General features: G+C 44.7%; 2 protein-coding genes and 1 pseudogene across 5 annotated transcripts in view; 1 reads left to right on the top strand and 2 right to left on the bottom strand.

The window, feature by feature from the left end:
• Positions 1-7,302, bottom strand: part of TP53BP1 (tumor protein p53 binding protein 1) — a 49,421-nt gene extending 42,119 nt beyond the window's left edge. For all 4 annotated transcript variants that reach the window (XM_070953763.1, XM_070953765.1, XM_070953764.1 and 1 more), the window contains exons 1-6: positions 7,148-7,302; positions 5,459-5,528; positions 4,588-4,778; positions 3,580-3,685; positions 3,071-3,162; positions 1,373-1,476 (exon numbers count right to left, since the gene is read on the bottom strand). In XM_070953763.1, the coding sequence (XP_070809864.1) occupies positions 1,373-1,476; positions 3,071-3,162; positions 3,580-3,685; positions 4,588-4,778; positions 5,459-5,528; positions 7,148-7,301 (717 nt within the window). In that variant the 5' untranslated portion in view covers position 7,302. The remainder of the gene's footprint in view (positions 1-1,372; positions 1,477-3,070; positions 3,163-3,579; positions 3,686-4,587; positions 4,779-5,458; positions 5,529-7,147) is intronic.
• A 1,977-nt stretch (positions 7,303-9,279) lies between these two features.
• Positions 9,280-27,998, top strand: part of MAP1A (microtubule associated protein 1A) — a 70,506-nt gene continuing 51,787 nt past the window's right edge. The window contains exon 1 of the mRNA XM_070953441.1: positions 9,280-9,382. Within this exon, the coding sequence (XP_070809542.1) occupies positions 9,280-9,382 (103 nt within the window). The remainder of the gene's footprint in view (positions 9,383-27,998) is intronic.
• On the bottom strand, positions 24,892-26,733 carry LOC139323980 (E3 SUMO-protein ligase KIAA1586-like; annotated as a pseudogene).

Raw genomic sequence — 27,998 nt, 5'->3', positions numbered from 1 at the left:
GGGGGGGGGAAAAATCTGATCGAGCAAGCAGCAGAGCCCTGAGCAAAACAGCTGAGAGCAAATCAGCTGAGGGTCAGGAGCTGATCTAAGCAAGGGCTAATTAGCCTATGCTGAAGTTCCGCGGGCCAATAAAATTAAAATTACAAAAAAACACCGAACCATTTGTTAAATTGTTGGCTCGCCCGCCCCCACCCACCACTATTTATTGGCAATAAATAGTGGTGCGGAGGGGCAGGGCAAGCCAGCAATTTAACAAACAGTTCGGCTGCACCACTGGCTATAGGGTGGCCCTTTGAAGCCCCGCGGCAAGAATTTAAACCGTTTTTTTTCCTCTAGCCATCAGCTGGGACTCAGGAAGCAGCAATAGATTGGGAGTGGGCGGGGTAAGCGAACGGCCGGCGATCCAACAGAGGCAGAGGGTGAGTGAAGGCGTGGGGGGGCGAGAGAGGGCTTTGGCGACCCCTGTGAAACGGCCGTTCGACCCCCAAAGGGGTCGCAACCCCCAGGTTGAGAACCGCTGCACTAGATGCTAGAATGTCTATGGAGATTCTCAGTCCTCAAAGTCATGGTTGTCCCAAAGGTGCTTTTTCAAGAGGCACCTGGACTTTGCTTTTCTTTGAAGACATTTCACTTCTCATCCATTCATCATCATTCAGCTCAGAGCTGAAGAAGCTTCTTGGATGAGAAGCAAAATGTCTTCAAAGTAAAACCAGAAAGTCCAATTGCCTCTTGAAAAAGCACCTTTGGGATAGATGCTAGAAACTTTTTTCTTTCTTTTCTATTTTTCTTTCTTTTATTTTATCTTTCTTGCATGTTCAGCCTTTCCTTTTTTTCCCCCTTATTTTACATTAGGTTGTATTAATTTTTAACCTTCATTTTTAAAACTTTTAATATGATTTTAAAAAGTCCATAAACATGCTCTCCTCTGCCAGGAATGGGCCTTCAGCACGAAAGCCTTTCCTTTTTAGGGAAAGGGCTAAAGAAATCCCCTCCCCAGGAGATGAGGAGGCACTGTGGTTAGAATGCAGTACTGCAGGCTACCTCTGCTGACTGCTGGCTGCCAGCAATTCGGCAGTTCAATTCTCACTGGCTCAAGGCTGACTCAGCCTTCCATATTTCTGAGATCAGTAACATGAGGACCCAGATTGTTGGGGGCAATATGCTGACTCTGTAAACCACTTAGAGAGGGCTGAAAAGCACTGGAAAGCGTTATATAAGTCTAAGTGCAATTGTTATTCCCAGGCTGACAATTCTTCAGAATTCTTCCTGCCACAGAAAAGGCCTGTAGGAATATGACAGGCTCATTGGGCCACTTGCCTGGCTGCTGCCTGCATTCATCCCAGCAGCAGCAGCAGCCCAAGAAATCACTCACGTGAGAGAACTCAGGCTGGGACGGCAGTACAAAAGCATCTTGAGAAACTGGAACAGAGCCCTGAAAGGTGCCTGCAGCCTCCAATGGTGTGGTTTCCTGCTTTCCTAGTTAAAATCATGAAAAAAGTGGAGATTAGAACTCCTACCCTCAAAATAACGCTATAGAGCACTGCACACCAGAACATCTAAACACAAGAACAGTTTTTTTCCTGAACGCCATCACTCTGCTAAACAAATAGTTCCCTCAACACTATCAAACTATTCACTAAGTCCGCATTACTATTAATCTTCTCATCGTTCCTGTCACCCATCTCCTCCCACTTATGACTGTATGACTGTAACCTTGTTGCTGGAATCTTTATGATTTATATTGACTGTTTCCTAATATGATTTGATTGCTTATTTGTTCCCTATGACTATCATTAAGCGTTGTACCTTATGATTCTTGACAAACGTATCTTTTCTTTTCTGTACACTGACCGCGTATGCACCAAGACAAATTCCTTGTGTGTCCAATCACACTTGGCCAATAAAGAATTCTATTCTATCTATTCTATTCTAGAAAACTGACTACTCTTAACTGCTGTGATGCATTTCCCATGGGGCTGTCCTTGAAAAGTTCCCAGAAATTTCACTTAGTTCAATTGGTTCAAATGTGGTGGCCCGGTACAGGTCTAGTTTTGCACACCCTTGCAGGAGCTGTGCTGGTTCCCGATCTTGCTTCTGGGCCCAATTCAATGTGCAATGTGCTGGTTATCACCTTCAAAGTCCTACAAGGCTTGGGACCAGGTCATTTGAAGGACTGCCTTTTCCCAGTTAAATCCATCTGACCCACCCATCTGGGGAGGCAGGGTATGTTACAGGTCCCCTTTCTTAAGGAGGTCCATCTAGCACAGAGGTGTCAAACTTGATTTCATTGAGAGCCGCATTAGGATTATGTTTGACTTTAGGAGGCCAGGGTGGGTGTGGCCAGGGTGGGCGTGGCTACCTCGACATCACTATATAAATCGAACCAATAAATAAATCACTCGTGTCGGGGGCATCTATGGTGGCCCGAGCACTCTACCAGCAAAAAGGGTCCCGAGCTCTTTCGGCTGCAGCGGCTTCCTGCAACCCTCTGCCAGTGAAAACAGAGCTCGGGAGGGCTGCTGTTTCCAGGGCAGCCCCATGGGCCAGATCTAAGCACTCAGCGGGCCAGATCTGGCCCCCGCGCCTTGAGTTTGACACCCCTGATCTAGTGGAACCAAGAAGAAGAGCCTTCTCTGTGGTGGCTCCCTCCTTCATATTCTTTCAAAGGACACCTTTGAAGACATGATTTTGCCAGTGGGCCTGGGGACCCGAGGGTGATACAGAACTCACTAAATGGTTTGTTTGGTTGTTGTCACCAGGGAGGCAAGGGTTTCTTGGCTTCTATTTTTGAGGTTTTACTTTTGTATGTCTCCCGAAGTCATTGTGAGTGAGTTGGGCGGCCATAAAATTTTTCTAAACGAATAGAAAACAGGAAAGCTGTAGTCCTTCAGTTAGAGCAAGAAAGCCTCATGGCAAGTAAAGAAAACCCTGACTACTCCACTGACTGCCACTCCTAAATGTAAGATCAAGTCAGTCCCCAGAGCCTCTTCCCCCAGGAACCAAGGGGGGAACCGGGACATTCTCATAACTAATCCTGGCCAAATTAATCTGGCAGAAAGGGATGGCATACCTTTTGCCACCTGTTCAGTTGGGCTTCTCGGAAGAATAAAAGGCACTGGTTGTAAGACATCAGAAGCTGTTCTAGCAAGACCTGAAGCACAACTAAGGAGAAAGAGAACAGTCAACAGATGAAAGACCCATCCCTCTACTTCGGCCAACAGAAGACAAGAAAAAGGCTGGATGAAGAGCAAAGCCTTAGCAGCCTTAGCAGATAGCCAAACCATCTCAAAGCACAAATGTTCTTACCTCCAGATCTGACACTTCAACTTCAAAATGGGCTGCAAGTAATCTCAAGTTTTAGAGCCAATCTTGAAATATTTTGCACACCTCAAATTTTCAAAGAGCAAGAACCCAAACAAAATCACAGAACACCAAAAGGAGAAAGAAGGAGCAGCATAGCAAAGTAAGTGATTAAAAAAAAGGAACCACCCCAAAAGACACGCATAAAGGGATCTCAACAGGAGACACATAAAGGAACACACATCAGTTGGAAAAGACCCTGGCAAGCTTTTCACTTACTTGGAAAGAGGCCCTTGGCCAGAGAGCTGAAGGACATGCAGAGGATCAGCCGGAGTGGATAATGGGGAACTTGCCTCTTCCAGTCTAGATAGGGCGCATCCACTGCCTGGAGGTATTCCAATTGCATTAAAACACATATGAGAGTCACTTCAAAATCCAGGTCCCAGTTGCTAGTGGTGCTTTCCTGCACCTACCCCAAATTGCAAAAGACCTCTGATCCTTCACATGGCTGCCAGGAACACTGTGGCTGGCTGGAAGAGGCTTCACATTCTCCAGCACTCAAGAATTATCTTCACCTGGAGAACCTGCTTCCTGGGAAGCCAGCCAGCTGCTCCTGGCAGGTCAGGAGAAAATCTAGTGCCCAAGAACTGTGGCTCTCCAGATGCCACAGGGAAATGACAAGAATCCCTCTTCTTTGAAAAACCCACAGCACTGTTCGATACTTTTCTTAACATTGCTGATCCAGGTTACAACATACTCAAAGCTGTCTGCACAAGAAAAGAGGGTAATGCTCCAATATTCACCTTGGAATAACCTGTGGTTACAACTATAAATTTATCTGCTTATTACACTGAAAACAGAGATTTTGGTAATGCAACAAGTGCAAACGGGCATTAAACATTCTATCTGAAATGAAACCCACTACGACCCCCCCCTTTCTGTCTTTGCATAATGGGGGCATGGCATTCAGCTCTAGGGCTGTGAACAGCAGGCTCAGGTCACTCTCCACAAGTCATGGGACCAAGTGGTTCCTATTTCACTTACATTTAGCTCACAAAACGTACACTGTATGTATTACGTTTCTCACCATCCTGCTTAAAATTACTATTCATTAAAAAGTTTGTCTACAAACAGGCATTATTTGTGGGGCCCTAGGTGGCTCTGGACCTCAGACGGTCTCCTCTCTTAGTTGTCACCCACTCCTCAAATACTGGGATAAGCAAAACAGGCCAACCTGACTTCAGAGTGGGAATGTCGGGCAAGAAAGAGATCACAGCCTCTCGTCACCTGTTGAGCTGTTCTGGCCAAACATGTCCTCCTGCGTAGAAGAGACAGGCTCAACATCCTCCAATGGCCAAGGATGAGGATTCTTCACCAGCGGTGTCCTCTCCAGGAGGAGGCAGGCAGATGCTGGGCTTTCTGGAGTTTCTTTATGGGGCTGCATTATTCCAGGGACATGGCTGGACACGGAGCTCGAACTGGGGAATTCAAATGCAAATGTTTCTCATGGTCCAGCATAGGTACCAACTAGTAACTTTTCAGGCAGTCAAAACAAATGGGATACACATTGGATGTACAGGTAAGGCTCAGAGAATTTGGGCTTTTCAATTGCAGGTAATTAAAAAGCTGCAAATTCTGAGAAAGGATTGAGAGAGATCGGATCACATAGTCCCAAGAAGAGGGGAATTAGGGTGGCATATGTCAATTGCCTGAAGGGATGCTACACAGGCCAACATCTTTCACCCCAGAACACAGAATAACAATAATACCGAGTTACAGGAAGGCAATTCCAGGTGAACATTAGGAAAAGCATCTTAATGGCAGGAGTAGAAAGACAAAGAAAGTCTCTGCCTAGGAAAACACCTTAGTCTGTCCATCTGCACGATTCCTTCCAACGCCACAATTGTACCCTAACCCTAACCCTGCAAGAGGCCCTTCCCAGAAGCACCACCTGCCTCTGGAATGAGATTCCCCCCACATGGAAACTGGGAGGCCCCACCCTGCTGTGGCTTGGAAGGGCTGTTCCTGCAGGCCTTTCACAAAAGAGAAGGATGCCCCATTCCTTCGTTCCTGTCCAGTTTGTCATTCATGCCATCTCTGCATTTGTTTTAGTTGGGGTGAGCAGCCCAGTTGGAAAAAAAATATGACAGATATTTACCCTTCAGAAGAATCACTGCTGGATTTCCTTACTGTATGACAGCCTGCTTTATCTTGGTCTGCAGGTGGAACTAAGAAAGAACCAGGAATTGATGTTTGGTTATAAGTTGTGAAATTGCCACAATTACTTTATTAGAACATGAGAAAAGCTGAGGTTAGGCTAGAGCAGGGGTCGGCAACTCACGGCTCCAGAGCAACATGCGGCTCTTTGGGCCCTCTGCCGCGACTCCCTGTCCCATCACTGGTTGGCCCTGCCCTTCGCCCCTTTTATTTCTTTTCTGGACTCCAGCCCAAAGCGGCAGGAAGCTAAGGCTGCCTTACGCGCAAATGTACAGGGCAGCTTTGTTCCTGCACTCTCCTCCCTCCCTCAGCCGGGAGTGTGTGCACGTGTGCTGAGACTCTCAAGCGAGTGCCAAAGCGCAGCAAAGGCGCGTGCGGGGTGGGCGCCCGCTTGCTTAGGAGGGTCTTAGCAGGACGTGGCTTCTCTCCTGTACTAATGATCCGCCCATCGCCAGATCTCCTCCTCCCACTCTCATGATGCCCTGGCTGTGTCTGAGCCGGGCGCACACACGGGGAGACCCTCCTCAAGCAAGCGCTGAAGCTCAGGAAAGGTGCGCGCGGGATGGGCAGCAACTCTCTTAAGAAGGGCCTCCCCACGCATGTGCATGCTCCTGGCTCAGCCACAGCCACAGCCGGACAGGGCGTCAGGAGAGTGGGAGAAGGAGGAGAGTGCAAGAGCAAAGCTTCCCTGTATCTGCCTTCGTGCCACATTGGCACGTAAAGCAGCCTTCGCTTCCTGCCTCTTTGGGCGGCAGGCCAGGAAGGGAGGGTGGAGACACACACACACACATATACAGAGAGAGGGGAATAGAGAGACAGAGTGATAGATAGAGAGGGGTGAGAGAGGGGAAGCGAGGGAGAGGGAGAGAATGGTTTTGTGGCTGGGTAGGTGTGCCTAGGGGGGTCATGTGACTGGGTGGGAGTGAGTGACATCGAGTTGGCCACGACCCTGGACTAGAGCAAGTCAGCAGCCGGCCAGATGAAGGGGTGGGGGGTAGGGGCTGGCCAGGGACCCTGCCCAGCAACCCAAAGCCCGAGGTGTGCCTCAAGGCATCCCCAAATAGAGTTGTGCAGTCTCACAATTCTTTTGAGATCAACCATGCTATTAACACAACTAGTCGCATGTGGGCTTCCAAGCAGAACCATTTGCCCCAATTGAGAGGGGCCGTTGCCCAGATTTCAAACCCGGCGTTCCAACAGCGCCAGGCCAAAGCCCCGAGCTCGGCACCTTTCCCGGGGCTTCCCCTGGCAGAGAAGCGGCGGGGTGGGGGGGAGCCCAACCTTCGCCCTCCCCGACCATCGGGGCCCGGCAGAGCGTGTGCCGTCCCGCCTGCGGTTCCGCCGCTCGCCCACCGCCCGACTGTGCCGGCGGAGGGCAAGAGGGGCGCTTTTCCGAGGCCGCCGCCGCCGCCAAGGCTGCCTCTCCGCCCGCTCCGCCGCCGCCGCCGCCCCTCCGGAGCCGGAGCGGGGCGAAGAGGCGGGCCGAGGCCCAGGGAAGCCCGCGCGGTCGATGCCGCCGCGGCTCCCTCCGCGGCCCGCCCCGGTCCTGGCCGCGCTCCCGATCCGGGCTGGGCGAGGGCGCCAGGGTGCCGAAGGCCGACGCTGCGAGGCCGCCCCCCCCCCGCCTCACCTTCGCCGGCCTCCAGGCACACTAGCGAGCGCGGCGGCGGCGGCTCCAGGACCGGGCTGAGCGCCTCTCCGCGCTGCTCCGGCTCTGGCTGCGAGTCCTCCACCAGCAGTCGAGGCGTGTCGGCCATCGAGCAAGCCGAGCCCGACGGGTCCATGGCGACGCCGGCGGCGGCAGGACGGTGGGCGGGGCGACGACGCAGGTCTGCGCAGCCGCAGGGCGCTAGGCGGCAAGCGCGCCCCTTCCCAAGGATGCAGGGGCGCAGGCGCAGCAGGGTCCCCGCTGGCGCCGCCCCTGCACGTCCCGGGCCCTTTAGCGGCGGAGGGGCGGGGCACTCCGTGGGCGGGAGCGCCTCTTTGGCCGAGTCCCTTCTCGCTCGCCCGCCCGCCCGCCCGTCCAGGCGGAGGAAGGAGCCTCGGCCGGGCTTCCCCTCTCAGCTGCGGGGGCTTCGCTCGCTGGGCCCGTCACCACTGGCGTCCCTTCTGAGGGTGGCCAATTCACTACTCAGACTAGGCAACATCCCTGAAATCGGAGTTGCGACCAGAGGGCGTGAGGCTAGTCACGTGTCACCACCTTTTCAAACCCAGGGAGACTAAGATGGGGATTTGAACGTTGGTCCCAGGTACCCTAGTGGGAGGCAGGATAACCCTGCATTTGGGAGAATAGATCGATTCAGGGGTCCACGCGGGAGCTGCCGCCGTTTCAGTCCCACTCGCACAGCTGACTTCGATCTCTCAACTCCTTTTTGACTTCGCCCTCGTTGGACAGAACTGACTTAGGTTGTACAGTTCTTCTGAGGTGGGATGTGGAGAGACACCGCCCGCCCCCAAAGGAGACGTGGCGCAAGACCCAGAACCATACTCCACTCTGTGGAACTCCCTGAAATCTGGAAATTGCCTTTTTGAGATCTTTCCAAAATAATCATCCTGAGCTCTTCCATGAGCTTTTAATCAACCCTAGTGATTCTTAAGTTTACATTCTGCAATATTTATCATATATATTTAATTTGATTTATATGCCGCCCTTCTCCGGAGACTCAGGGCGGCTTACAGTGTGTTAAGCAATAGCCTTCATACTTTTGTATATTTATACAAAGTCAGCTTATTGCCCCCACAAACTGGGTCCTCAAATTACCTACCTTAGAAAGAATGGAAGGCTGAGTCAACCTTGAGCCTGATGAGATTCGAACTTACAGTAATTGCAGACAGCTGGTGTTAATCACAATGCTATCAGTCTGTTGAGCCACCAGGCCCCAAACCATATGTTATGGTTTGCTAATGGTTTTATGAATTTTGTATTCAAATATGTATACAATACTTCAAAGAATTATGTCACATTCATGTCCTTTCAGTTTTGTTTGTTTTTGAGAATGTGAACAGGTACATGGATGGAGATAACACTGCCATTAATGCATGTCTGGAGTTTCAGGAGGCCCTTTTGATGCAGCCGGCATGGGAGAAGAGGACCTGCTGTTTGTGGATTTGAGGAGAAGGCATAAGTGGCTGTCAAAAGTGGACTGCCCAAGGGTTGGTGTTGGGAAGGTTGCTTTTTAAGCTGTTCACAAGTAGGCTTGGCTTTGGGCTAAACAGGCAGCCGCTTAAATTTGCAGAGGATACAAATAATTCCGGCTGTGGAATCTTTTATTATTCTTCACTGGTTTCATTTACTCTCCTTAAAACAGAATACAGATTATCCTGGTGTGCCACCCTTCCTGCAGGCTCTCTTACTCTCAGTTTTTAGCTCTTCAACCAAGCCACCCAAGGAGACCACCAGAGGACTCCCGGCGCCTGCCCACTAGACTGAGACGCCGGCAATGCTCCCCTCGGAATCGGAGACGGGGCTTCCGTGCTTTACCCAGCGGCCCGAGATAGCGGCGGCCGTTGCAAACAACTCTTCGTCGGCCTCTCCGGAGCGTGGCCGGCGGGTGAGTGTCGCAGTTGCGGCGCGGGCCAGCCTCTTGCCGAGCTCGCAGGGCCACGTGCCGCAGGCCCGGGCAGCCGCCTCTCTCTCAAAGCCTGGCAAGGCGCGGCCGAGGGCGTCCACGTGCGAGGGGAAGGGCCAAGTTGCGCGCGGCCGAGCGCTTTTAAGAGCCGGCTCCCGCGGCCTCTGCTGAGCTCGAGTGCTGGGCTGCGGCTATGGAGGCGCCCGGCGGCGGAGGGCGGCACGCGCTGCTGGCTGTGATCGGGGAGATCGGGACGGAGCCGGAGCGGGAGGCGCTGCGTCACAGCTTGGAGCGCGGTAAGCCGTCGAGCGGGCGGGAGCCGAGCGCCTTCAGCACCTTGGACAGGGACCCGCGGCCGCTGCGGCCTCCGGGCCGGGGAATAGGGCGGCCTGCGGGGCGGGCGCGTCTCTCCTCAGCGGCTCGCGGGGACTCCGGAGGGAGTCTCGGCGGGCTTCGCGCGAAGGGTCGCCAACTGGCCACGGCTCAATGGGGCGACTCCACTTGATAGCCCAGCTCCGAACCCAACCCTTGAATCCCGCGGCGTTTCCCGTGGCGGAGCTATCAAAAGGGGAGGCAGAAAGGCCGGCCGAGGACCGCCAAGCTGAAAGTAGCCCAAGTCCCCCCGTTCCTCCCCCCCCCCCCCGCCTCCGAGCAATGGTCCCGGGCGGGGAAGGCGATGGCGCGGAGCTTCAGGACAGTCCCGGCAGCTTCCAGCTGGCAAGGAAAGTTTCCGCCTCTGCGCCTGGAAGCCGCGGGAACTCGGAGCGGTGGGCTGGCTCCGCCCGGTGCAGCGGCTGCCTTGGGAGAAAGTGCTGCAGTGCAGCTGCGCCTTTCTTCTTCCCGGAGTAGCGAGCGGGCCAAAGAGGGGAGACGGGAGAGGCGCTCGGTTTCTCCCTAACCTCCTCCGGGCAATCACTTCTGAGGAGCCGTCAGGGCGTTCTTTGCTTCCAGGGGCTGCCTTTGGGTGTCTCCTTCAGGGTGATCAAAGGGGCTCCTCCAGGCAATCCAGTCCAACCCGCTGCTCAGGGCAAAAACCCAAATCCCAGAGAGGAGCCCTCAGACTGGAAGAACAGACGGAGGGCAGGGACACCCATCATGCTCCGCCAGACTGACCTGGTTTTTATTATAGAAGAGACCCTACAGTCTAAGGCTAATGGAAGTATTGAGAATATGGTGAAGTAGCAGGAGCTCAAGGTGGTTCTGTAGAGGTCACCATCCCCTCCTGCTTGCCCCCCCCCCCCCAGCGGCCTTCTAAATTGGTCCAAGAGGCAACAACTCATCCAAAGCTCCCCTGGAAGCTCCCACAGCTGAGCTGAGCTGGACTTGGGTCTGCAGCTTCTTAACCTCTGGCCCTTCCCTCCCTTTCCTTGAAGCAGCAGGAAATTAAATCGGCTCTTCCCACTGCTGATCCTGATGATTCCGTGCCATGAAAATCAGGAAGGCGAATCCCCCGCGGATGCCAACCTCCGCTCAAGCACCTCCCGTGCAGGGGAGGAGGCACCGATTCACTGAATGATCGTTTAATAATGGATTTTATTGTTGGATTTTGACTTATTATTAAGAGTCATCTTAATAATCAGTCAAAATCCAACAATAAAATCCATTTTCCACATCCTGCAGTCCCGAGAACTTCTTTTCTTCAACTCCTCTTCAAGTACTGGAAGTGTGTTGTTCACAAGAGTTCTAAATTCTTTTGATTGTCTACATTGGTGTTCTAAAGCAGATCTCTAAAGCAGATTAAGTCTATACCTTTTTTCACAGTCTTATTAAGAAAGTTAGTTAAGCAAAAAAAAACAAGATAGTTAATCTGGCAAGATTTTTTTTTCTTTAAAAAATCCATGCTTATTTTTGATAATTAATATATAGTATTTCAAGATGCTTACAGATTGATGTTTTTACAATCTGATTTTGGTTAAGATCAATTACCCAAATTAGGTACAATTTATTAGGATATGAAAAATATACACAGAATTATCTCAAAGGTGCTTTCTCAAGAGGCAAGTGGACTTCCTGGTTTTTCTTTGAAGACATTTCATTTCTCATCCAAGAAGCTTCTTCAGTTCAGATCAGATCAGAACTGAAGAGGCCTCTTGGATGAGAAGCGAAACGTCTTCAATGAAAAACCAGAAAGTCCACTTGCCTCTTGAAAAAGCACCTTTGGGACAACCAGGACTTGGATGACTGAGAATCTCCATAGACATACATAGCATTAATTTACTAAACTACTAACACTATAAACCAAAAGCTTAACAGTTTTAGTGATTCAGTAAATTACTACGGTTTTGTAGTAATTTACTACAAATTTTATCACAAATTTTATAATTTACTACAAAACTACCATAGTTTACCATTTACCGTAGTTTTGTAGTAATTTACTGTTGAATTAAATTGTACTAATTTACTATTGAATTAAAATACAAGTCTTGAATTAAAATACAAGTCTTAATTCAATGGAGACTATTTTTTTAAGTATATTTAAGCTCTAGGAAAATAGATATAACTAAATGAATTGTTTGGTTATAAGTATTGTTACTTACTTACTATCCTAAAATCATAATATGACAATTTTAAAAAATTCCGCCCTGAAAAGTTATGGGGTTTTTAAAATGGAAAACAAATAGCAGAATAACTCCTGTAAGTAATCTATGAAGTGCCATTTAAAAGAGGAAGAATATGATCCTTATCTGTTTTGATTTATTTGGTTGTTTAAATCTTTAGATCAGTTTAAATAAAAGCAGAAATGAAGAAGGATCTCTATAATTAATTAAATTTGCTCTTCAGGACATGGACAAAAATTATCTTGAACAAACGGAACAGCCCTAAATTATTGTTTTTAAGAGTAACACTGCTAACTGATGGTTTATACAATCTTAACAGTTTTGCTATACAGTCAAGTTACTTTCTGTGTTTGTTACAGAAAAGTTTCTGCCCTTGAAATAAGAGAGGTGATTGCCCAGTTCTCAGCCATTCAACAAAATCCAGATAGCTGTGCAGGAATGGCAGTATGTTTGTGCCTCCTCTCTGGAGTGGTTTCTGCCCTGACTGCTTTCCATATGTTTCTTATTTTGCATGATTTTAGCTTGCGAGAGGCCCAAGTAACCATGTAAAGCCCCATTCACATAGCAGTTGTATGGATTCCGTCAGCAGGTTTAAATAATGACTCAGCAATAATGCATAACTCTGGGGTAGGTGTGTGTGCACGCAGACACATGCTTGTGTGTATGCCTGATAGTAGTTAATAATACCTACAAGTATTATTTTCATATTTAGTTACCCATATATATAATTTTTTTTTAATTTGATTTATATGCCGCTCTTCTCCGGAGACTCAGGGCGGCTTACAATGCGTTAAGCAATAGCCTTCATTCTTTTGTATATTTTATGCAAAGTCAGCTTATTGCCCCCACAAACTGGGTCCTCATTTCACCTACCTTAGAAAGGATGGAAGGCTGAGTCAACCTTGAGCCTTGGAGAGATTCGAACCAGCATAAATTGCAGGCAGCTGTGTTAATAACAGGGTGCACTAAACCACTGTACTATCAAGGCTCTTGATTAACCATACTTTCAATAAAATATCAGTAAAAATCAGAATTTATGAGAATGTATACTTGAGATGCCCATTTGCAAAACGCTGCCCATCCCAGCAAAACGCTGCACCTAGGATTAATTTTTAACTTAATTTGTAGAGTCATGTCAAATATGACACTGCATATTAAGTCTATGTCGACTATGCAGGCTATGTCGGATATTAAAAAGAAAGTCATCAAATTTGCAGACAACACCAAGCTGGAGGAAAAGCCAACAGATTCACAAAATAGATTCAAGATCCAGATGGATCTTGACAGACTTGAACACTGGACCCTATCTAACAAAATGAAATGCAATAGTGAAAAAAAGATAAGGTTTTACCCATAGGCAAGAAAAACCAAATGCACAGGTATAGAATAGGTGGTACCTGGCTCAACACTAGTCCCTGTGAGAAGGGTCTACGGGTCCTGGTGAACCACCACTTAAGTATGAGCCAGCAGTGTGCTGCAGCTGCCAAAAATGGCAATGGCTGCATCAACAGACAGATAGTATCAAGGTCATCTGAAGTGTTAAGTGCTGCCTTACACTGCTTTGGTAAGATCACACTTGAAATACTGCATCCAGTTTGGTCACCATGATACAAAAAAGATGTTGAGACTCTAGGAAGGATGCAGAGAAGGGCAACAAAGATGATTAAGGGATTGGAGACTAAGACATATGAAGAATGGTTGCAGGAGCTGGGAATCCCTAGTCTAATGAAGCATAATGAACCCGAGTGACATGATAGTAGGGGCTGTCAGAAGAAGAGGGGATCAACCTAGTCTACAATGCACTTGAGAGCAGGACAAGAAGCAATGGATGGAAATGTATCAAGGAGAGGTCCAACCTAGAACTAAGAGAAATTTCGTTGACAGTGAGAACAATTAACTAGTACAATGGCTTGCCCACAGAAGTTATGGGTGCTCCATTACTGGAGGTTTTTAAAGAAGTGATTGGACAGCCATTTGTCTGGAATGATAGAGAGTCTCCTGCTTGAGCAGGGGGTTGGACTAGAAGACCTCCAAGGTCCTTTCCAACTCTGTTATTCCATATTCTGTTCTGTATATATATGCTCATGGTGGTTTCTACTTTACTGGAACATTTGTTTCATGACAAAAATATGCTCAAAGGCTCTTTAAGACTGAGACATGACCCATTAACCGTTTTAGAAGAAAATATCTTCATTATACAACCTTTAGCCATCTTGCTACAAAAAAAACCCAAATAAATTCTTAGCTGTTTCATTTTTAAAGTAGTGTCTTCTGTCTTCTTCCAGTACAAGTCTTTACATACGATCTGTGATGCCTCCTTCACCATCTTGGTGATAACACTTCAGTCAGACTCTGTTGGCTGTTGAGGTTGCTGTGGATAGGTCTTCTTCCATGAAGGAGGATTGGGAGCCTTCTTTATCTTGAGGCTTCTGTCCACTTAACACTGTTGTGGGCTTCACAAAACACCATTTAGGTGTCATAGGGACTCCTTATAAAAACTGGTTTACCAGACTTCTGGAATCTCATTGACCAGTCTGTTTCTTTAAAAAATGGCTGCATGGCTGAGCATTCTTGTGTGTGTGTGTGTGTGTGTGTGTGTGTGTGTGTGTGTGTTTTATGTGTGCAAATAAATATAAAATATAAATACCACCGTCATGCCTGAGCTCAAGGAACTCAAGGAATAGATGGTGGATAGAGGACAGTCATAGATATGCCAGTTAGCTGCAATTGTATTATATTGCACAATATATACTGTACGATTATAATAATGTAATGTAATGTAATGTAATGTAATGTTTAATATAATATAATATAATATAATATAATATAATATAATATAGTATAGTATAATATAGTATAATATAGTATAATATAGTATAATATAATATAAATTCTGTGTGTATGTGTATACGTATGCATATGTGTCTATATATCTATCCATATCCATACACACACTCTCACACACCCATATATACATACACACACATACTGTATTTGTATGTGTATAATTTTATTAAGAATGATTATAATAGTAAAATCTAATACAAACGAAAAGCAAAGAAATGAAATGAAAAAATAGAGGTGAAAGAGAAAAGAAAGAGGAAACATATAATGGTATATATAATAAAGTGATTTCCAACCTTCATTACAAGTATAAGTAAATTTAGTGATCTTCATCCCCTCTAAGCTTGCAAACAATTATGGTATCTTTTAACTCAATATCCCATTTCTCCTTTCTTTTACTTCTAACAATCTTAAGCTTTCATTCATTCAAATATTGTCATAGTATTTAATTTCTATTCATTTCTCCTTTGCCTCATTGCACATAATTCTTCACGACTTTAACAAGCCTCTTTTTTCAGTAGGGAATAATTATCCAGGTCAATCTCTTGATTTATCATTTTATTTTCCTTTAAAAACTTAAAATCTAAGTAAATTTCTTTTATAAATCCAGTAAGACATCCTTTTCTAAGCCATTATCTTGATCTGGCAACTGTAATAGTTTAGAAGTAATTAATGAGAAATTTTGTGTTCAAAAAGAGTGGTTTGCAAACTTAGTAGCCTTTAAAAGTCCCACTGTGGGACTTAGAGGTCTCTAAGCAGGCTATATTCTGAGGAATAAACAGACATCAGTCATGGACATCAGTGTCAGCAGGATACTAACATAGTTCTACCAAATGCCCCCCCCCCATCAAAAAATGGCATTATGAACAAAGTAAACCTGAGCCACCTTAAAAGACTGGCACAATGCCCAGGCTGCCAGCAGAGGGTCATTCAGGACTGGCATAAATCCCCAAGGGAGACCCCTGGCTGAGTTGTGACGAGGTAGGCCCAGGAAAGGTTGTAGCAACTCTCCTGCCTGTGGAAGATAGCAATGCCAAGTTATTTATTCAGATATGCCACAACACACACCCACACCCACGGAAAGAAGCTCAACAAAAAGGATACCAAAAGGAGACCGCCCACATCCCAGGCCTGGAAGTACCGGGGAAGAGCCAAGGACTGTGTCAAAAGCCTCCAGCTGTTCCAGGTGCTGATGTAACCAGAACTGGGGGGAAAGTTCAGAGCCGATTCCCCAGCCTTAGGATGGGAACATGGAACAGCTGCAGCATGAACCAAGAAAGCTGGTTGTTGTTAAAGTGGGATTACATTGTGGGTGATAGAAATCTAGGAGTCAGTGAATTCATATGAATGGGCATGGAAAACTTGTCATCAGATGAATTTGGAATTTTCTATTCTGGAAATGCAACTTACAGAAAAAGTGAAATAATATCATTGTCCCAAAAGACCCTGCTGCCCCTGCAACCCACTCAGTAGCAGAAAAATTGACATCAGGATTCAAGGACATCACCCAGTTATAGGCATCAACAATGCTATTGGAAATCGAGTCATGGCAACTGGACTTCTTTTCCTTTTTGGGTTAAAACATTTCTGACTGAAGAAGACTAAAGAAGGTGCTTGGGTAAGCAGCAAAACGTTCCCATGACTCAGCTTCCAGACAACTCTACCTGGATGACTGAGAAGCTTCATCAACATACACAATATTATTTTGAGCTATTTAAGCTTTCTAAATAAATAAACACACACAGACAAAAATCCTGCTATGCTGCCTCATCCTGGCAGGGATGAATGAAGAACTATCTGTATGGTTGTTAAAAACTGATACCGACTTGATAGCACATAATCAAATCAACCACTGAAGAACTGGTTGATACATTGTTGTAAATGATCACACACACAAAGGATGAAGATATATGTGGTGTCTTTATTGCCTTACATAGTGACATTATATAGTTTGTTACTTTCAGCTACAGAGCACTTGTCAGCATCTCATTGGCTCACAAAAGTCTTCCAGCAACTATAAGATCTTTGGTTAACCATTACTGCTTTGCTTAAGCACTTATAATGTTTAGCTATAGTTAAAGTATAACATATCACATTTCCTCCTCTGTTGCTCTTCTTATTTACAGATTTAGGGTCTTATTTCTAATGTCATTTCCTGGCGCCTACGTGCATGTAACCTTCCTTATCTGAGGTTTGCCTTCGAGATTAGGAAAATTCCTGCACGTATGCAAACTCCTACATGTCCCCTCTTTTTATTTAATTTTGAGGGAACAAAGATTTTTGTATATATCACATTTGAGGAGGAGGCAGAGAGAGAGAGAGGGAGAGGACGAAACATAGTAATTAATGAGGGAATACACTGAATGAAACAACAGCAAGCAACTAACATGACAATAATAATCACAGCATAAAAAAACAACTGCTTAAGCCAGGACCAATCAGGAAGCCAATTGGTCAACCAGTCAAAAGGAGAAGAAATAGCATGAACATTATTTTGAAAATATGATTGAAGTTCATTAAGTTCATCTTCAATAGTCTTATTCAGAGAATGAAAATGAACAGCACATCCACAATGGCCAACAAATTTACAAAAAAAACCCCTTGTCGTGCTAACAAATAGTCAATAGCAAAACATTGCTGGAGAACATCCTGATTCAGGTCCTCAATTTCATGTTGGAGATCATGAACAATAGCAGCAGTGGCATTAATTGATTTCTCCAGGCAACATGTTAAGCCCAGGATAGAATGTCTATTTTCTTGAGCTATTATTCCAGGGTAAGCCCCTAAGGTGATCACCCCAGTAATAGCTCCAGCCACAGCACGGCCAAAGATATTTAAAGAAGAAAGTTGTGTATCAATGATGACTTCATCATTGTAGGACCTAATGGAACACGGCGTTGTCGTGAAGAAGAGAGAGCACCAATCTGCACAGGTAGGGGAAAGTAGCCAATAGCAGCACACTGATAGTTCTGAGGGTGTACGATGGTTGCATATTTGTCAAAAAAGAACCACATATTAGGGTTTTTTAGTTGCCAGCCAGCACAAATGGATCCAGTATCAGTCATATCAGAAGCGTTAAAAATAGGAAAATTATCAGGATACATTTCTGGAACTAAATTAGGTCCATACAATAAAGAATTAAAGGTTCCCCATAATCAATAATAACCAGTACAATAGCTATAATTCCCTACTTTCGATAAAATGTGTTGAGCTTTAGCATAATCATTCCAATTGTTAAGCCAAGTATGGTGAGCATAACAACAAAAACATAAACCTTTAGTAAATTGATTAGTACGAAGATAACGCCAGCGAACCGAGTTAAGTTGTGCTGGGGGCTTGGAAAACAATCAGGAATGGTGAATGTTTTGCAGCTGTGAAACAATAAAGGAAGAAGAAGATATTAAATCAGGTATGAAAGCAACTTGACCAAAAGCCATAGGAGGCTCATAGTACAGGGTGACATTAGTACCGTGAACCAAAAACATATATTGAGCATGACGAACCCAGAGATTAGGGTTAAGTTGTATAGGCTGAGTGTCATTTAAAGCAGTAACAGAACCAAAAGAAGATAAGAGAATACAAAAAAGAATTGTGACAGAATTAGCTGTAATAATAGCAAAAACAGCAGCAACTAGATTTTCAAGAGTCTGAGGTAGATCAGCTTGAACCAATTGCTGTTGAGCTTGGTATGTTGTGGCTGTTAAGGATATTGTTGTTGTGTTACCAACCAGCAGAGTAAATGCACAAGGAAACGTTGCTGAGAGCAATGAATAAGAGATATGCAAACTGGTTTATCAAAAGCTTACTTTATAATAGAAAAACAGTCTCATAGTCTTTAAACAAATTCCAAGTCTTTGCCATTTAAATCAGTCCAGTAGTTACAGATATCTTCCCACCAAACAGACAGTAGTTGGTTAGAATAACAAACTCACTCTGGTTCACAAACCACAATGATAACAGATCCATCCAGCGATGATTAGCAGAATGTTAGCAACTCCTCACAATGGCAGTTTATAATAATCTGGTAGCATATCACATCATCTTCATACACAATGGCAGCATATCATAGCAGCTTCATCATCAAACTGAATACGTTACAATCCCTTGCTTAAATACTCTCACAACCAGTCATTACCTAATTACAGCATGACTCAGCATTACCATGAATCAGCAAGAAAACCTTAAAATCACATAATACATATTCATATTAAAGACACAGAACACATATATTGCCTGGACAACTTGTTAGGCTCAAACCATATCCTAACATTCTCCCCTTTGGACAGGTCAATATATACAGTCTAGATTCTTAATCCATAGCTTTCACAACACGTTCTATGTTTTATAGCACCTTGTGCTTTGGTAAAATTATCAGCAATATTGTCTTCCGACATACAATATTCCAACTTAACCATGTTGCTTTGGATACACTTGGCAAACTACAGTTGCTTTATATCGATCAAGTGGATGCCTTTCCCTAGTAGATCTCCTAGGTAATACAGGACTTACTGCAGATGATCCATCTGACTCCTCCCCTAAACCTACTTCCTGTTCTTCCTCCTTGATAGAGGACTCTACATCATCTAAATCCTCAGGAATATCATCAGGAATATGATGCTTTATACTAACAGTATTATTATCATGTCTATAACCTGCACTCTCTAGTTTATCCCATCCTACGTGCTCTAGAAATTTAGCACTTGCACTACAATAAACACTAGTAGTTCCCTGTGCCCAAAATCTAAAAGACCTATGATTTGATTCATAGCCAACGAAAAACATTTTTCTGGCTCTCTGTTGATCCTTTCTCCTTAAACTAGATGGAATATGTACCCAAGCTGGGGTTCCAAATGTGTGTAAGTAACTAAGATTTGGTTTCCTCCCATGCCATAAGGTGAATGGTATTTCTCCTGTAGAGGAATGAACCACGTTGTTTAACACATGGTTAGCACACATAACAGCCTCACCCCATAAATTTTCAGGCAAACCAGAATCTGCCAACATAGTTCTAGTCATGGCTTGTAATGTTTGACCTCTTCTTTCGATATACGAATTGTGCTCTGTTCTGTAAGGCGCAGACCGTTTATGCTGGATCCCTGCATCCTGCAAAAACTTTTCCAATCTTTGGTTGGTAAATTCTGTACCATTATCAGTCACTAAGCATTTAACCTTAAATTTCTGTTTCCTTTCCACAAAATGTAGCCAGTTGTTAATATGCTGGAATGTTTCACATTTGTTTTAATTAGATAACAGAATCCGTATCTTGAATAATGGTCTACTATGCTCAGAATATAGCAGGCACCTCCTATGCTGGGTTTCTTGGGTCCAATTAGGTCTACAAACACTACCTCTAATGGATTTTTTGTTTTAAAACCATTAACACGGTTTGCTGGTGTTACCCTACTTTTTTGCTGACTACAGGCATTGCAATTTAGATATTTACTACATGCTTGTAGCTTTATCCCTTCAGATAACTGAACTGTTTTAACGTCCTGAAATTTAAATACCCAAGTCTCCGGTGTAACAGATGAATACATTCATCATGTGGTTTAACGTTCTTATAAACAGACTTAGACTTAGCCACCAATACTGGGTTATCCCTTGAAATAAATAAATCATTTTCTAAACTTGCAGTAACAACCTTGCCATCTTTCTCAATAAAACACTTATCATTTTTAAATGTTACTGTAAACCCAAATTGCAATAATGATTTAACAGATAATAAATTGAATTTTAACCCAGGAATATATAACATAGGCAATGGTTCATTACTAAATGACCAATGAGCAACACCCTCTCCAGCTACTTTAACCTTCCAGCCATTTGCTAGTTTAACATGTTGGTTACTCTTCTCCATTTTAACAAAAAAATTTCTATTTCTAGAAATAGATTGAGAAGCACCACTGTCAACAACCCAACAATCCTGGTTAAAATCAGTAGTTGAACTGGATATAGCTAAATTACAACCCTTCTTGGGTCTAATATTGTTCCTAACAGACATTTTCTTATTCTTACAATACTCAGCTATATGCCATTTAGCCCCACAAGCAAAACAGCGTTTTACAAAATAAGCAGTTGAATACATTTTTTCTTCTTTTGGTTGTTGCACTCTCAACTGATCCCTTTCTTGTCTTCTTTTGGATTCTTCCAATAACCTGGACAACTTGTTAGGCTCAAACCATATCCTAATAGTGGCCTTCACTTGCCCCCACGTGATTGGCGGGGGTCCTTGCCACTGAGGGTCAAGAGCAAGACAATACTTCACTAGCGGTCTTGTCAGTGGTTCTATTGCACGAAAATGAACATTAACAGGAACATCTGAAAAGGAATCTACAAGAGTTAAATAATTCCAGGTAAACAAAGCAACAGATAGTAAATGTTGAATCTTTCGCAAATGGTATGGGCCAGACTCATGCTGCAGCTGTCTCTGCAAAAAGGATTTAAAGGTTAATAATAGCAAAAACAGGAGTATTCCAGGGGCTAGTAGAGGGTTCAATATGACCAGCAGCTAATTGTTCTTGAACAAGTTGCTGTAAAGCAGATAATTGTTCCATTGAAAGGAGCCACTGCTCCACCCACACAGGGGCAGTAGAGAGCCACTTAAGGGGAAGAGTCATCATCCAAAATCAATTCAGCATTTAAAAAAGAAAGTAAATCACGATCCCAAATATTAGTATGAATATCCAAAATATAAATATATCACGGATTGACTACTGCAACGCTCTCTACATGGGGCTGCCCTTGAGGACCACTCGGAATCTTCAGCTGGTGCAAAATGCAGCCGCGCGGGTTGTGATGGGAGAATCCCGATACTCCCATGTTACACCCCTCCTGCGCGGTTTGCATTGGCTACCGGTTGCCCTCCAGGTGAGATTCAAGGTGCTGGTGTTGACCTATAAAGCCCTACATGGCTTAGGACCAGGATATTTGGCGGACCACCTACAGCCAGCAACAACATCCCATTGCCCGGTTCGCGCCCATAGAGAGGGCTTACTCAGGGTGCCGTCGGCTAGACAGTGGCGGCTGGCGGCCCCCAGGAGTAGAGCCTTCTCGGTTGGGGCGCCCACCCTCTGGAATCAACTCCCCTTGGAGCTCCGACTAGCGCCCGACCTTCGCACCTTCCACCGGGAATTAAAAACTTGGCTTTTCAAATCCCTTGACCTGGTCTGATGATGGGGTTTTTAAGGGTTTTAATGGGTTAATTTTAAATTTTTTAGATTTTAGTCTTTATTTTTATTGTGGCTTGTGTTTTATTGTTGTGAGCCGCCCTGAGTCCATTGTGAGATAGGGCGGCATATAAGCCGAATAAAATAAAAAATAAATAAGGTTGCAGGGCAAAGGACTTACCAGTCGTGGTAGAGAATTGAATATCGTGCACACTCTGCCAGGCTGCAGTGGAACCAGCTACACCCCATAAAGAAGAAACTGATGTCTTAGGCCATTGCACAGGCCACTGTAAAGATGAAATAACAGTAACATTGGCTCCAGTATCAAGCAACCCTTGAAAAGGTTGCTTATTCAAGTAGAGAGTTAACAAAGGGCGAAAAGAAGTAACAGACTGAAGTAAAGCCACAGAAGGAGAGGTAGAACCAAAACCAGCATCCCCACGTGCCCCTGTGCCAGGACATGGGACTTGATAGGGGAGCAAAAGTAATTGAGCAATAGAACATTGAGCAGGAAGAGTTTGAGGAAAGTTCCCCCAAGCCTGACTAAAAAGAGTTCCAGTGTAATCAGAATCAATAACACCAGGGACTACAAAGCACCCCTTTTTATGAGCTGAAGATCGAGGCAAGATAAGACCCACTAAACCAGAGGGAAGAGGGCCTTTAAATTGAGAAGGAATCAATTTAACCTCCAAGGGAAATTTAAATTCCACAGATTCCTGAGTCAAAATCATTCGGAAAACTTGCTTCCAATCCTCAGGAATCATAGTATATCCATTTTTTATCCCTTCTACCAAGCCTCTAGTAAAATTACCACTGATGCCATACTCTGTAACAGCCTTTTTTAGTTCCCTCAAAATTTGATAAGGTAATCCTTCCCATTCTGATATCTGCTGTCCTGCCAATTGGACCTGGCCCTGATGAAATTGTACAAGACATACAGACAATAATTCAGCAAATTCTGCCCTAGGCATGGAGGAATCCTTTTTACAGGATTCTACCATTTTTTTGAAAAGAGGATTGAACAGCAGAGTCAGAAGGTTTAGTAATCTGACCTGTGTCAGTAAGAGCTGAAGGAGGCAGAGTCAGATAGTCCGGGGAGGAAGGAGGACAGACAACAGCATTGGAGTAACATGGAGATGGAGGAGTTAAAAGAGACAGTTCAGTATTTCCCAATTTTTCCACTGCATAGCGACATAAATGCCATACATGCAAAATATCTACCTTAGCTCTTGGCTCAGTATGTAAAACTTTCCCAATTTTTTTGGACTAGGAACCCACAATTTGTACAGAAAATGAGCTATACATTATTAACACATTATTTCAACAATTCAAATAACAACTCTGCATCTGGAAAATGCTGTAATAAAATATTTTATGCAGCAATAGATGGTGAAGCTCTCTGCTGAATAGCAAAGCAACATCATTCACCAAAATACACCCCAGAAATAATCTAGTCCCTGTGAAATATAATCTTGAACCCAATGCAGAAAAACAGACAATTATGGTTAGAAATTCATTCAGAAACCTAGATTTTGTGGACAGAAGTGGGAGGAAATGCAGAAAGGAATTTAAAGGACTGCAAAAGAGGAAGCTAGAAAGCCAAAAGCAACCCTGGAAGGAATCAAAGAACCAGCCAAAGAAATGGCCACCGAAGGAAGATTGGTCAAAGCCAGAGGAGAGTCTAACTCAAGCGGATTCATCTGCATTATATTCTTTTATTCTCTTTCAAGTTCTCTTTGGTATTTTTTATATGTTTTCTTTCAAGTGTTCCATGGCTTATAAGCTCTGCTGCTCCAGGGCAAGCGGTGGTCGGTGGCTGTTTCTCCACTTGGCAGCTCAGCTACCAAAATGACTTTTGTTGTGCAAGAGAGGTGTCATTGACCCGGCTTGCTTAGCACTTCCATTGTAGTGCCAAAGTGGCTTTTTAGTTCCTCGTACATGTAAGAATTCAAAATAGAACTCAGTGAGAATGTAGGGGAAAAGAAGGCAGAGTTGAAGTTAAGTGTAGAGTTGTTATGCTCCCACAAGGGGTCTCACTTGAATTCCATTGACCCTTATCTGGTCTCAGGTTAGAATTGAACTTTAGTTGACTAGATTCTTCTGTATGGCTCGAGCAACAATCATGATCCTCTGTGCCTGACAGGGAAAACCAAATTAAGTTTTCCAAAAGGTCTCCCTCCAGCCCCCCTGCCCTTGAGCTGTCAGAGCAGAGGTGCAGATGTTGCATTGGGTTATGTCCTTTGCATGGAGTTTACCTGACTTCCATCAGCACCCTCTTGTGGGGTGCGGGAGAATTTGAAATCCATAGAATAGTATCTGGCCACCCATATCTGATGAGTCCCAAATGGATTGAAATCAGTCACATCATGCCTGAGTCTTACTAGTCAATATAATTGAAATATTCTCTTAGGCTAACCCTCTTTACACGGTACCAGGGTAAAAATGAGTGAATGGGAAAGAAGGGAGCGAGGGGGGGAGGGCTGGGAGCAGGGGTGAAATCTAAAAATTTTCGCTACCGGTTCTGTGGGCGTGACTTAATTGGTGGGCATGGCTGGGTGGTCAGGTGATCTGGTGGGCATGGCTTGGTGGTCAGGTGGGTGTGGCCAAGTCAACATCATTTCTTTGCCCTTTTTCACCTAAAAAGAAGATATACCAATTATTTCATGCAATCAATTCTTAAATAATAAACAAAGTACACAAAACAATAAGAGATACACAAATACTTATATAAGAGCAATAAAAGTGTTGTATTCAACATCGCTTCTTGCACCAATGATAATAATGACCTACAAGGCGATATAACATTATACAAATTTAACCATTTAATACATAAATAAGAATAACAGAAGTACTCAAAACAATAAAAAGCAATAAAAGAGGTACATAAATACTTACATAAAACTGTTAGTCGTCTTTAGCATTGAGATGTCTTCACATAGCTATTTCAGTGGTACTCTCCTCACTTCCACTTTTCTTGCACTTGATGCGCGGATCATTAGCTGAGCAATGGTGTTCTCTGAACCATTTTTTCACTGCAGGAATAGGGTCCCATTTTGGAAGAGGTAGTCCGGTAATGCTGATGGTCATGAGGTTGGTTAGATTGGAAACAGCTAGGCAATTTCTGCTCTCTGAACATATCACATTCATTTTCAAAAAAAACCTTTCCGCTTCCACAGAACTGCAATTGTTTTGCAAATGTTTTGCTTTTTTGATACTGTCAGGAATTGCATACCTCTTTCAATCTTTTAAGACATTCTCCACAAAATCTCTATAGCCGTTGATGTCAATGTCATAGTTGAAAATGTCACTAAATGTGTGCAGTTGTTCTTCAGCTGCTGCCCATGGAACGACTATTTCCTCAAAAATCCCAGTATTCTGGCACCAAAACTGTAGAAACTGTAGTTTATTTGTGGTGTCTTGCAGTTGGTTCCCAGTTTTTAAATGCTCACAGTCCATCAGTCGTTTCTGCAAATTTTTGATGATACTTTGTAAAAGTCTTTCTCGATGAAGACCAACAAACCGATAGTTTTCTATGAAGTTTATATTCCTGAAGGTTTCTGAGGTAATTAGTCCTTCAGCTTTTCTTTCGTATGGGCCCTTTCCCTTTGTTAGCAGCTCAAATGCCTTTATTGATCTTCTCACTAGTTTTTCAGCTTTTATTACGTCCGTATTGCGTGCTTGCAGTGCATTTGAAAGAAGTGAAATTTCCTCCAAAATGTCTATCATCAACGCCAAATCGTTTATGAAATGTTTATTTTCCAGACGGGCAGCCATACCTGAGTATTTTGCATTCCCATGAAAATATTGATGTAGCACAGGATAAGCACACCATACAGCTATGGTTGCCCGTAAACTACAGGCAGCCCATCTTGGCCCAAAAACTCAACCAATCCTTATGATGTCAATTTCAAGTTCCTCAGATATTTCGTCAAGTTCAATTCAGTTTTTATTGGACTGCTGGAAAATAGACCATATCTTATCAATAAAAATTGTAAAATGATTTACTTGCTTTATTTCCTTTATGGCATCATCTAAAGCAAGTTGGAGGCGATGGTTCAAGCAGTGCCATATGATGATGTTTGGAAACTCTTTTGCTATTCTGGTGCTCACTTCAGATTTTCTCCCAAGCATCACTCTGGCACCATCAGAGCAGAACGCTATTAAATTTTTTTGTAGGTAGTCCCGGGTAAATCCAACCTTATGTAAACTTTCAAAAACTGCAGAACATATTGTCTCTGCATCTTGTTTCTTCAATTCAACAAGCTCAACAAAAATAGTTGGTGGATCCTCTGAGTCCTCAACTTTTAAGAAAACTATCAGAACTGGTTTGCAGGATACTGTTGAGGCTTCATCAATGATTAGGCATATTTTCAGATTCTGTGCAATGATGTTGAAAGACATTTGGGTTTTAATTTCGTTTGGAATGCACTCAACTATTTTCACAACTGTTGGCCTTGAATGCAATCCTACTCCCAGATCTACCCCATTTTCAGTTTGTAATTCTATCAATTCCTCTATGCTTGAAATTGGTCTGCATGCTTTTGCCAGGCTATAAACAGTTTTGAACATTTTAGAAGTGGTGCCAAATTGCCTTTCAGAAATCTTGTCCATTGCTGACCAGGCTTCCTGCTTAGCTTGTTTTACGTTGTCTCTACAAATGGTGTGTGATTTCGATACAAAATGTTCTCTCATTTTCTTCTAGTGAGACGCCTGGTGCACTTCCTTGTTTTTCCCAGCCAGCACAATCTTGAAAAGCTTCCACTCTTCAGACATATGAATACCACTCTCCATTGCGAAGCCATGTTTCGCACAGTATGTACAACCCAGTTTCTTGTTTGAAACCTCCAACCCGTCATACTTCTCTTGGAAGTAGCTGTACTGTTGCATGGTCCAGCAGTCTGGAAGAATGCTTCCGATTTCAGGTGCGGCAGGTGACTCTATACTTGATTTGCTGCTTTCTCCAGTTTCAGGTGGTGGTGCTTGTAGCGGAGGGGATGGTTTTTGTTCCACTTCTGCTGGTAGTTGTTCAAGTTTTGGTTTCTTGGCCAAGAAACCCATCAAAGTCTGTTGCCTTTTCATCCTTCCTGTTAAAGGCGGCAGCTACTGCAAAAAGAAAAAAAAGGAGCTGATGACACACAATGTAAAAGCACAGAAAAGGCCTCAAAAAGCCCCAAAACCAACTTTCATATTTTACACACACACAACACAACACACCTGGCTCACCCACAATGTAAAAGCAGCTGTGCTTGACCCAAAATGGCCCCTGCAACAAGCAGGAACCTCACACAGCCTCAAAAAGCCCAAAAACCAACTTTCACACTTTTTCCACACAAATGATGCCCTTGAAGTGATGTCCTGGTGCCTGGAGGCTGTACGGATCTGGATGGGGAGGAACAGACTCAGGCTCAACCCATCCAAGACCTAGTGGCTGTGGTTTCCGACATCCCGATATAGTCAGTTGGTGCCATCACTGACTATTGGGGGCGAGTCATTGGCCCCCATGGAGAGGGCTCGCAACTTGGGAGTCCTCCTGGACTCACAGCTGTCTTTAGAAGAGCATTTGACGGCTGTGGCCGGGAGGGCGTTTTATCAGATTCGCCTGATTCGCCAGTTGCATCCCTTTCTGGATCGGGACTTGTTAAATACAGTCACTCATGCCCTCGTCACTTCCCGCCTGGACTACTGCAATGCTCTCTACATGGGGCTCCCCTTGAGGAGCACCCGGAGGCTCCAGCTGGTCCAGAATGCGGCCGCGCGGGTGGTTATGGGAGCGATGGGGCACTCCCATGTGACCCCCCTCCTGTGCGAGCTGCACTGGCTCCTGGTGGTCTTCCAGGTGCGTTTCAAGGGTTTGGTTACCACCTTTAGAGCGCTCCATGGCTTAGGACCAGGGTATTTACGAGACCGCCTTCTGCCACCAGTAGCCTCTCACCAACCAGTACGCTCCCATAGAGATGGGCTCCTCAGGGTGCCGTCGGCCAAACAATGTTGACTGGCGGCCCCCAGGGGGAGAGCCTTCTCTGTGGGGGAACCCGCCATCTGGAACGAGCTCCCCCTGGAGATACGGAGGATACCGGACCTGCGCGCTTTTCGCCGTGCCATCAAAACATTTCTTTTCCAGTAGGCCGGCCTGGCCTAACCTCTCTTTTAAACTTTTTAAAATTTTAAAATTCTTCAATTTTAAATTTGTCTTAAGAATTTGGGGTGTAGGGCTTCCGGTTGGCACCGCCAGCGCCGCAGACGGTCTTTTCAGACCGCCGGCATCGTGATTCCGTTGGAGCCGTCCTGACAGCGCTAATCAGCTGTCAGACGGCTCGAAAACCTCTCCTTCGGGAAAAGAAGGG

Source organism: Pituophis catenifer, unplaced genomic scaffold (assembly GCF_029215685.1).
Source record: "Pituophis catenifer annectens isolate HBS135680 unplaced genomic scaffold, rPitCat1.0.hap2 SCAF_14, whole genome shotgun sequence".
NCBI classification, from domain to species: Eukaryota; Metazoa; Chordata; class Lepidosauria; order Squamata; family Colubridae; genus Pituophis; species Pituophis catenifer.
The sequence above is the reverse complement of the archived record's forward strand: the minus strand, read 5'-3'. Positions and strand labels throughout refer to the sequence as shown.